This window comes from Gossypium arboreum, chromosome 3 (genome assembly GCF_025698485.1).
Source record: "Gossypium arboreum isolate Shixiya-1 chromosome 3, ASM2569848v2, whole genome shotgun sequence".
In the NCBI taxonomy this organism is placed as follows: Eukaryota; Viridiplantae; Streptophyta; class Magnoliopsida; order Malvales; family Malvaceae; genus Gossypium; species Gossypium arboreum.
The window spans coordinates 27,914,906-27,926,919 of NC_069072.1; the positions used below are offsets into that span (position 1 = coordinate 27,914,906).

A 12,014-nucleotide genomic window follows, 5' to 3' on the forward strand; every position below is an offset into this window, starting at 1 on the left:
CATTAGGTTGTTGGTTTGAGGATGTTCACATATCCTCCTTTGTTGGTACAAAGTTTTTTTAATGAGGATTTGATTTCATTATCTAAGGTAGAATCCTTAGGACTTTTGATGTGAGGTTTTAGACCTCTTCTTGTGTATTAAAAAAATGCAAGCCATGACGTTATATACATGCTTAACAATAAAAATAGTTTGTCAATTCAATTTTGGCTTAATAGTAAAGTTGAAATTTGAAAATTTTGACATTTCAAGTTTAAGTTTTGTATACATGTAAGTTCTTTTTCATACTTATTCTGATTAATTGTTGAATTAATTATTTAATGCTTGTAATAATAGATTATATTTAAACTTTGGTAAGTAAGAAAGTAGTTGAATTGTAACTTTCCAGTTACATTTATATTAATTATTATAATTAGAAAAATAATAAATCACGTTAATTGAGTCTTAGTTTAATTAACATAAACATTATTGTCAATACAGGAGGATGTGAATTTGAGTGCGTTGAAGCTCATTATCTTTATATTTATAAATTGAGAAGGGAGTAAAAATAATTTTAAATATTGTGTACGACAGATAAAAAAAAACTTTTTGATGAAATGATAGGTGGTAAAAGGTTTTAGATATTGATGCACATGACTGGAAGCGGTAGATTAGGGATGTGGGGAGGAATGCATCTATCTATCTAATTTTATCACGTGCATGGGCCGTCATGTCTTTGCAATGCCCCGTACAGGGTCGGCTACGCATTCAATTCAAACTTATTAATTAAAAGAAACAAGAACATTAAATTCAAAACTCCAAATAACATTATTTTTAAACTACAAAAAAAAAATAGCCCCTCTGCTAGCAGCTGATTAGATGGGTGATGGAAAAAATATATATGAAGAAAAACCCTAAAGAGTAGCGGTGGCAGTGCTTTTGGACATGCTCTTCACGAAAGAAGATGATCTGGTTAGTTCACTTAGAGGTTTATCAGTGAACCTAATCAAATTATAAACAAATCCTCCCAATATAGTGCCCAGCATTGGTCCAACCATATAAACCCAGATTCCATCGTATACACGCATCACTATAGCCGGTCCAAGTGTCCTTGCTGGGTTCATTGATGCCCCTGATACCGGTCTATCCATACAAAAAACCATAATTTATTTACACCACTTATAATTAACCAATCACATATTATCTCACTCTTTGGGATCAAAATTATTTACCCAACTACGAACACATTTAACGTTATTGTCATCCCCACTGCAATTCCAGCCAATTCTCCAATCTGTTTTCACAAAACACACACACAAACATATACTTACACTGCCTGTCCATGTATGTATAAAATTATATGACTAGTGTAGCGAATAATATTACTAACAGCACGACTATCTGTAGCCACCCCCGATACAACAAACATCAATAGAAAGGAAATGATAATCTCAAGAACTAGAGATCGAGAAGCAGGTCCAACTGGTACTGTTCCAAAAAAGGCATCTCGAGGTATATCCCAAACCAAAGTTAAAGTTTCGCTTGCTAGGATTGATCCAAGGAGCTGTGCCACTACATAAACAGGCACCTACGCATGCAACCACATTCATTAAGATGGTATAATTATAATAAATTGTATATATGCAGATACAGGTGAAACAAGTAGTAAAATTAATGAGCTTACTTGTTTCATAGGAAAACGACGGAAAATGCAGAAAGTAATGGTAACCGCAGGATTAAAATGGGCACCCGAAATATGACCAACAGAGTAAATCATGACCATACAAATGAGACCCCAAACTACAGAAATCCCAGGAAATGTAACAATGCCGTCGTATAACTTATTCACCACCACTGAACCACATCCTGCAAATATCACGAAATATGTTCCCACGACCTCTGCAATTACCTACGTACCCTAAATCTTAAGTAATCTCCAACTTCGTTCTCTGAAAACAAAAAACAAGGAAAATAGAGAGAAATTGTATTACCTTTTGCATTAGTTTAACTGCGTCAGATGAATAGCAGATTTGCTTCACGGTTAAAAACATCCCTTCTTCCATAGCCGACATTTCTTTACTACTCATTGTTTAATTAATTTTTTCACTTAATCAGTAATCTAGAATATCAGGACTTGTAATTTTTTTATTACTTTTTTCAAAAAATGGGGAAGCCTTCTTTGACTTTGTTTTTTTTTTCTTTTGTTATATAATTTCTTTTTTTATTGCAAAAATTATTTGATTTTTTTTTTCTTAAGCTGCTAAGTGAACAAACAAGTATATATATGGCTTTAAATATAGTGGTCATTGGTAGTTAAGCTGTTTTAAGGAGTGGTTAGTGGAAATAACAGTTGTTTTGACAATTTATGCACTAATAAATCTCAAATCACTCACTACCACAATTTTCCCTATATTTTCTCTCTCTATATATATTTGAATTTCTAATCTCAACTACTCGTTTCTGCTAGTTTTAAGCTGTAATTTCTATTTTTTTTTATCAAAAACAAAACATATATATCAATTGTTTGACAACGCTCTAATTTTCCGCATTTAGACAAAAAATCTCACACTTTTTTAGCTTTTGAGTTATATTGATGTTAAATTTAGTTTATGATTTGAAGATAAATTTTATCATTATTCCCAATATTCACTTATATTATAAGAATATTCATCTAATTATGCATTTACTTTTATTTTGATTATTTAATTATTATTTTTAATTTATTCATTCAATTTTTCGAATTTAAATATTTTAGTCACTCTACCATATCGTTAGTTGTCATTAACTCAGTAATAGAAGTCTAATTTGTTCTTTTTTAATGATCTAATTGTAAATTTAGCCCTAATATATTTTCAAAGTCTATCAATTTAATCTTAAATTAAAAATTTTAACAAATTCTATATAAAAAAAAATTGTATCCTTTCTCACTATTGGTAATGTAATACCCCATACCCGTACCTGAGACCGGGATAGGATACGAGGCATTACCGAAATTTTCAGAATAATTTCAATTAATTTATATTATTTAGTATTCATTTTCATGTTTCATGTAACATCCTTTTCATATATTCAATTCAAAATATCATATAAAATACGATACAATACTTAAATTGTCATATTTACTTGCTCATTCAGGGTATCCGAACCTACCTGACTAAATTGCAGAATTACCAAGATTTAGGGGCATATTGGTAATTTACCATTTTCTCAAATTTCACCCAATCTTAAATTGATAATTTCATTTAATTTATTAATTTAGATAATAAAACAATTTATTCCCTTCAATTTAGTCATTTTTGACATTTTTACAAAATTACCCCCTAAAGTTTTACTTTTATTCAATTTAGTCCATGAGCTTAAAACATACAAATTAGCCATGCTAACTGAATATTCATATATATTTTTCCTCCTCCTCCTCTTCATTCCACATCCTTAATGTATATAACATTCTTGTAAGTACGATTTCACAATTTACTTATTAATGCTCACATCAATCTGTTCACACGAGTTATAGTCACTCAATTATTTATAATTCGAGCTACAGAGCTAAAAATTAAGATCCGTAAATTTTCCCTAAAACTAGACTCACATATCATTCCACCATAAAATTTTAAGAATTTTTGGTTTATCCAATTAGTACAGTTTATTCATTTAAGTTTCCCCTGTTTCACTATCCAACAGTTCTGACCTCTCTTCACTAAAAATTAATTATATCACATTAAAAAACTCGGATAATGTTCCCATTGATTTCTATTGAAAATAGACTCATTAAGGATTCTAATCATATAAATTTGAGACTCTAATTAATTTTCTCCAATTTTTGGTGATTTTCCAAAGTCAAAACAGGGGAACCCGAATTCATTCTAATATTGTCTCACAAAATTCATTATATCTCATAATTTACAAATCTATTGCTTACACCGTTTCTTCCATGAAAAACTAGACTCAATAAGCTTTAATTTCATATTTTATTCATCTTCTAATTCGATTTCTACAATTTATGGTGATTTTTCAAAGTTAGTCTACTTCTGCTGTCCAATATTGTTTTAGTTCAAGATGTTTATTACCATTTTTCCTCTAAATTTCAAAGGTCATACAATTCAGTCCTTGCTCAATTAGCCCATCTATTAAGCTAATTTTTCTCAATTAACATTTTATTCCATCATTCTAAACTATTACACAATCTTTAAAAATCAGAATTTTAACACTAAACCTTAATTCACAACTTTTTCACAATTAGGTCCTAAAATCAATTTCTATTGAAATTACTTGATAAAATCATCAAAAACAAAATCAAAGCTTCAAATTCATTTTATTTCATCATAAATAGCTAACACTTATTAATGATAGCTTTTAATTTTGTTCATAAAATCAAAACTAATGAATTAAACACTTGGACCTAATTGTAAAAGTCACAAAACATAAAAATCTCAAAGAAAAGGGTAAGAATTGAACTCACATATGTCAAAGTATGAAAACCAGCAGCTTTCAGACCTCCCATGGTGTTTTGCTGAAGAAAATGATGATATCTCTAGATTTTTCAAATTTGTCTTGTTTTATATGTTTAATTTGCAAAATTTCCCATTTTGCCCTTGTTTCTCCTTGTCTTTTTGCTGATTTTCTTGCCCAACCGTCCAGCCCATACAATTTGGGTCCAATTGCCTTTTAAATCCCTCCTTTTAATCACTTAAACTATTTAATCACAATTTAATAAATTTTACACTATTTTCAATTTAGTCCTTTTAATTAATTGACTAACCAAACGTTAAAATTTTCTAGCGAAACTTTAATACTAACTTAATAACACTCCATAAATATTTATAAAAATATTTATGGCTCGGTTCTAATCTGAGGTCTCGATACCTCGTTTTCAACCAAATTTACGATTAATTCTTTTAAAATCGCAAAATTCACTAATTAAAACAATTCTTTTAAGTTCGCACTTGGCCTATAATTATTATTTGTTAAAATATCTAAACATACTCGTCGGATTTAGTGATCTCGAATCACTGTTTCCGACACCACTGAAAAATTTGGCTGTTACAGGTAATACACACCCTCGACCCTCTCCTCATTTTCCCTTCGCCGTCTATACCTTATGTGTATTGGTAGTGGCGAATCTATGGGGCTAGCAAGGGTCCCGGCTCCCCTAAAATGTAAATTTACTATTTAGGCCCTTGAGATTTTTAAAATATTTTAAATTGGTAAAGGTAAAATTGTACTTTGGCCCCCCTAAAATTATAAAAATTCAATTTAATCTTTTAAAATTATAAATATATAGGGTATAAAAAATTAAAATTTCATCCGACCCCCCGTAAAAAATTGTTCTGGCTTCACCCTTGTGTATTGGACTTGGGACCCTTGCATATTCAAATCCATGTTCTCATCTTTATATAACTTGCTCCCTTATCTTCACATATATATAGATATATATTATGTATATACTTTTTTTTCCTGCACAACACAAGCAATGAAGTTTAATAAGAAAGAAAAGGAAGAAAATTGAATGAACTTTCACATCATTAATTGCAATTGATATTAAAATATGATGTAGACCATAGTTTGAAGTTAAACCCCTCGGGACTTTCCATCTACTACTGGAAAGAAGAACTAAGAGTCAACTTAAATCGATTATTGTAACTTTAAGCTAACATTTTCTTTTTCTTTCTTTAATTTTCAATAGTAGTGACTGGGAGGATTTTTCAAATCAATTCTCATGAATAAAAAAGGAAGGCTACGTGAGAATAACTAAATAATTTTCAAGCTGACCTGCATGTATTTTGTATATTGATCTCTATTAATAAGTTTCTAAGTTACTCGCTATTATCGTCTTGTTATCTGGATATTCGATTGGTTCTAACTCGTAGTCTTCAAGGTTCGCATGTGAGGTGTTTGCATCCTTCTATGAGACCGCACGATGTAGGTTCTCACCACCACGAAGGCGAATCCTCATTTAGAAAACACGTGTTAACCCTAGAATAGAGTACGTGTTGGCATGCATGGGAACCTACCTATGACGTCTCACCCATAAACAAAACCGTATCATATAAATAAAGAATCTAACTCTTTTGAAGCACACACACTTTAAAACATTCAACAATTTGGTGTGGTAAGCGTAGACAGATTTTCGACCATCATAAAATCAGAAAACTAAGATGACTCACCACAACGAGAACTTTCCTAACAATTTCCTATCAGGCCAGGCAAGAGGTTCTGGCATCGACAATCAACCTAGTGAGATGAGCCTTTTTTTTTGGTTGGTTTACTGACCGACCAGAAAATCTGGGCAACTCAGGCCAACTAGGTGTTTCCAATTCTTTTAATCTCAATTCTACCTCTAGTTAGTGGCTGCCATTTCCCTTTGATCAAGAAGCATCGCCACAATAACTATTTGGTTTGTAGGAGCAACTAAGGTTGATAAAAGAACAAATGACTCAACAAAGTACCAGGTTTGAACAACAGTAATTGTTTCAGTAAGAATTATTAAGGCAAAATGAGGACTAGAAAGGAAACGTACAGTTCGACCACTCTGATCTTCAAGACCATGTCACACCTTTCCAGGAGGAGGATGTGGGAGCATAAGCAAAGCCATGACAAAATGAGATGGATGCTTTGCATAGGGATGTGCAAGTATTACACCCTAATGTGCAAGACATGGACTAGTTGTTTTGTTCTAACAACCCCTTGTCTTCAGAGGTAGTAACTGTGTGCCTACCAACTGAGTTTAAAGTCCCAAAAAAGATGTTCAAAGGCAGAAGGGATCCTCAGGCACATCTCATGTAGTATAATAATTATATGAATGTGTAGGAGCTTCTGGTGCAGCTAAGTGAGGTACATCTTAGGGAGAATGTGAAAGATTGGTATCTGTCTTTGCCATAGGGCTCCATTGAAAACTTCTCGCAGTTAAGTTAGACGTTTTTGGGGAGGTTTCAAGCCCATAGGACAATAATGAGCACCCCTATGAGTTTGATATTAGTGAAGTAGAAGGATGGAGAATCTTTGTAAGATTATGTTAAATGGTTCTATGTAGCAACGTTAAACACAAAGAACCTGCAAGACTAGTGGGCCATTGATACCTTCATCATGGGAGTCCAAAATAAACATGTAAAATATCTATTTACTGAGTCAAACCATAGAGTTTGACAGACTTGTATGAGAGAGTGCATAAGTTTGTTAAGGCGGAGGAAATTAAAAGGGTAGCTCGCAACACTTTTCAGAAGGATGATAGATAGTTTAAAGATTGCCAGAATACTTGTGGTCAACAAGATCATCCTTCTCAGAGTCTACGTGTTCAAGATGCGGGACAATTGAGGAACTATTCACAGAATAAATCGTCAACGACATTTTAGAAGCCTCAGTGCAAACATACTAGAAGGTATGTTCCTTATGGAAAATTTGAAACTTATACTCCCTTAAATGCTACACGTACCTACATTCTTAGTCCGGTCAAAAGTTTGGGCATTTTGCCAAGCCCTCCACCTATGTGACACAATTAGTCTAGGACCAACTCTTAAGGCAGATGTAATTTCACAATGAAAAGGGTCACAAGATTGAGAATTACACGATAATTGGTACAAATGAGGACTTTGCGACCTCTAACACGAAGAAAAAGACTCATATTAGAAGTGTGATGTTAGTCAGTTCACTGAAGAGGTTGCATTAGCAAGAAAACTAGAAAGTGAAATTTAATGAAAAGGATGAGGATTTGGTTTGTGATGAGGAAGGAAATAACTTTATGGAAGTATAAACAACTATAGCAAGATTTAGGTTAAAAGAATTTTGGTTGATAGCGGAAGTGTCGTGGAGGTGTTGACTTGAGACGCATATTAAAATATGGGGTTGAAGGAGTAAGCTTTGAAGAAAGTAAGCCCTTTATATGGTTTTTCGAATCATCTAGTCGAGGTAAAATGATGTATTACTCTACCTTTTACCTTAGGGGATGACGAGTACACCACCACAGAATATGTTTAGTTCTTTGTGGTAGAACATCCAATGACTTACTATGCCATCTTTAGGCATCCTATTTTGAGAATGGCTAAAATGATGATTGCTACTTTTTGTATAAAGATTAAACTCCCTATTATGATAGAGATAGGTTTTATTAAATCTGACCAGCGAACAACAAGGCAATGTTACATGTTGTCAGTTAAGCAAATGCATGAGCAGAAACCACAGGGTTAGGGTTCGCACTAGGTAAAGATGGTTAGCCAGGTTTTGGATTTGGATAGTTTGGATGCTAGAAGTGAGGAGAGAATTTGCATGCCAGAAGCAACAATAGTCATAGAAACTTTGTAATTATTTTATGATAACACGGGCAAGTTGGTAAAGATCTTATTCGTATTAGCAGAAGAGGAAAATGTAGACTTAGTACAGTGCTTAAGGGAGAATTCAAATGTTTTTGCATGGTCAACCACAGACATCCCTGGGGTTGATCCTCAGATGATTATCCATATGTTAAATGTGTTGCCCGAGGTCAAACAAGTCAAGCAGAAAAGAAGAAGATTTGCTCCACAAGTTGTGGAGACCATAAGAAAAGAAGTAGGAAAGCTCCTTTTGGTGGGATTTATCTAGGAGGTGGCATACCCAAACTGGGTGTGAAATATTGTGATGGCAAAGAATGCTAATGGAAAATAGAGAATGTGCATTGATTTTACTAGTCTTAACATGACTTGATTAAATATCGACAGATTGGTAGATGCGCATTAGGCCATAAGTTTATGAGTTTTATGGATGCATTCTCAGGTTATAACCAAATTTTCATGGCTCTAGAAGATCAGGATAAAATGACCTTTGTTATGGAGGAGGGCTTATTCTGCTATCGAGTTATAGCTTTGAGGTTGAAGAACGTAAATGCAACCTATCAAAGGTCGGTTAATAAGATTTTCATAGAGTAGATTGGTTGCATTGTTGAGTTCTATGTCTATAACATGTTGATTATACAAGATGTAGTGGTTAGCCCATCATAAAGATAAACTAGCTCAGCTATGAAGCCAAAGTGTTGGGCTATTTATGTAGATGGCTTAACAACAAAGAAATGATCAGGGGTATGCGTTCTCTTTATAGACCCTGATGAGAATGAGTAATAGTATGGATTATCTTTCAGCTTCCAAGTATCTAACAACGCTACGGAGTATGAGGCATTAATTTCAAGACTACAACTAGCTCTACAGTTGAGGGTAAGGGAATTGGTAATATGCATTGATTCTCAGTTGGTAACGAAGCAAATGAATGAAGAGTATGAAGTAAAAGCCAAGCCTAAAGAAATACCATGCCATAGTTGCCCAGTTACCCGCTCAGTTTAACAAGGCACAAGTTAGACAATTATCCAGGACGAAGAACACCAAAGCTGACAGTTTGTCTAAGTTAGCGTCTTCTATTACAATTGAGCAAAATGGAAAATTTCTGTTAAAGCATAAACCCATCAAGTGTTCAATCTGAGTCAAGAAGAAATATGGATGACCCCTATAGTAAAAACCCTATAAGGGGAAACTCACCACCTCAACAAACAAAAGCTTGCCAAAATACAAAATATGGTTGCAAGGTATGATGTTATTATTTACATTTCATATATCCTTGTATCTGCAAGTTACTCAGTCCTTATTCAATTAAAATCGTTTTATCTATCACCTTTAGATATATTCTGTTAAAGAGTGTGCTTTATAAAATAGGTTACTCCCAACCACTTTTGAGATGTCTCGCTCCCACTGAAGCTGTATTTGTTATGAGAGATGTATGAGGGAATATGCAACAATCATCTGGGTGGAAGATTGTAAGAAAAGAAGGTTTTCAGGCAAGGTTATTATTGGCTAACTATGTATAAATATGCATACCATATGGTTTGCACTTATGATTCCTGCCAAAAACATGCTTAAGTGCAACGATCAACAGGTGAGCCTCTACAAGTAATGTTTAGTCTTTGGTCATTTGAAACTTGGAGATAGATATTTTAGGTCTGTTTCCAATAGCAACAGCTCAAAAGAAATTCATAATTGTAGTTGTGGACTATTTTACTAAGTGGATAGAAGCTGAAGCTCTAGCTACAATCACAGAGAGACAAATGAAGTTTTTTCTCTGGAAATCTATTGTTTACAGGTTTAGCATTCCACATCTTATCATAATAGACACTAGAACCCAAATCCAGGGAAAATTGAAAAACTTCTATAAGGACCTGCAAATTGTTCTCAGTTAAAGCTTTATAAAAACTCCCTAAACAAATGGTCAAGTAGAGGCAGTGAACAAGAAATTTTAATGGATTTAAAGAAAAAAGTTGATAAGGCCAAATGTTCTTGGTTAGAAGAGCTACTAGGATGGGCCCTACGAATTTCACCTCACATAGTAAAGGGAGAGATTACATTCTCATTGGTATATAGCAAAGGCGGTAATCCTTATTGAGATAAACCTGCGATCATATAGGACAACTAATTTCAATGAAAATGCCAACCAAGAGGACACTAGACTCAACTTAGATCTTATCAAAAAATTTAGGGAGACAGTAGAAATTAGAAATGTTGCACTAGTTCAAGAGGTCGCTCAATACTATAATTCTAGGGTGAAGAAAAAATAATTACGAGTGTGCGATCTAGTTTTAAGAAATATTAAAGCTAGTTTGTGAGCATCGTAGCAAGGAAAAATGACCCCTAATTGGAATAGAACCTACAAAGTTGTTGAAAAAATAGGCTCTGGAGCTTATAGGATAGTAAAAATGGATGACTTTGTTCAACCTTGGACATGGAATGTGCACCATCTAAAAAAAATATGATGTATGAATGTTCTACTCTCTTTTTCAATAAAGATACACTCTTTGCAAATGTTATTTAGTTTATTTGTCATGAACAATATTCTCTAAGGTAGCTGATTTAATACCGCTACTCCAAATGACTCCCTGATTTAATATCACAACCTAAGTTCATTCGATTTACTATCATGAATGATTTTCTCTGAGTTAGCTGATTTAATATCGCTACTCCAAATGACTCACGAATTTAGGATTGCAAGCTAAGTTGATTTGATTTATTATCATGAACAATCTTCTCTGAGTTAGCTGATTTAATATCCCTACTCCAAATGGGTCACTGATTTAAGATCGCAATCTAAGTTCATTTGATCTACTATCATGAACAATCCTATCTGAGTTAGCTGATTTAATATCATTGCTCTAATATCCTCACTGATCTAAGATTGCAGCCTAAGTTCATTTGGTTTAATATCATGAACAATCCTCTCTGAGTTAGCTAATTTAATATCGCTGCTTCAAACGGCTCGTTGATTTAAGTTCACAACTTAAGTTCATTTGATTTACTATCATGAACAATCTTATCTGAGTTAGCTGATTTAATATCGTTGCTCTAATTTGCTTGTTGATCTAAGATCATAGCCTAAATTCATTTGGTTTATCATCATCAACAATCCTATTTGAGTTAGTTGATTTCCAAACCACCATTTAAATTATATTCATTAAGTCATTTGTGATGGACACTTAATTATGCAATTTGCTCAAACAAAATCACAATCAAACATGACAAGGTTTCAACAAAAGGTAAAGATACTACTTTCCATTTCAAAATACAAATACTAAATACAATCAAAACAAGGAATTCATGAGTTAGCACTGGTATCTTAGGGATTGGTGAGCTCTTCATCTTTTCCCTCCACTTTTTTGTTAGCATTTCCATTATGCCTAATAGTAAGAGCTATATTGTTCTTAACAAGAGTATCAACAAAGTAAAGCCTGGTGGAAATCTTTCACTCTTCCACAAATTCCTCCTAAGTAGCTCTAGAGGGAAAGTGAACATCGAAGTCCAGTTGAGCACCCATGAGATGGCTGAGAGCATCGAAGTTTACCCAGCGACCATCAAAGGGATCGCCAACCACTTGAGCATGTAACAAGAAATTAGATTTTAAAATTGGAAAATAATCCTGAAAGCTTTGCATGGAATTAGCTTTTTACTTTTTCAAAGCCTCTTCATTACTCTTCACCAGATTAGCTATGACAAGTTTATGTCTTTTATCCATGCTTTTCATGGTCGCTTCCAAAACAT

At 33.4% G+C, this 12,014-nt stretch overlaps 1 protein-coding gene across 1 annotated transcript; it reads right to left on the reverse strand.

Annotated features, from left to right (window-relative positions):
- Positions 1–709: 709 nt before the first annotated feature.
- LOC108462702 (probable aquaporin NIP-type) lies at positions 710–2,230 on the reverse strand. The gene is made up of 5 exons (XM_053026374.1): positions 1,968–2,230; positions 1,661–1,885; positions 1,367–1,564; positions 1,209–1,270; positions 710–1,119 (listed from the first exon to the last, which is right to left on the reverse strand). Exons 1-5 carry the CDS (start codon positions 2,061–2,063, stop codon positions 891–893), a joined length of 810 nt encoding a protein of 269 aa, XP_052882334.1. The 5' UTR covers positions 2,064–2,230; the 3' UTR covers positions 710–890.
- Positions 2,231–12,014: the final 9,784 nt, after the last annotated feature.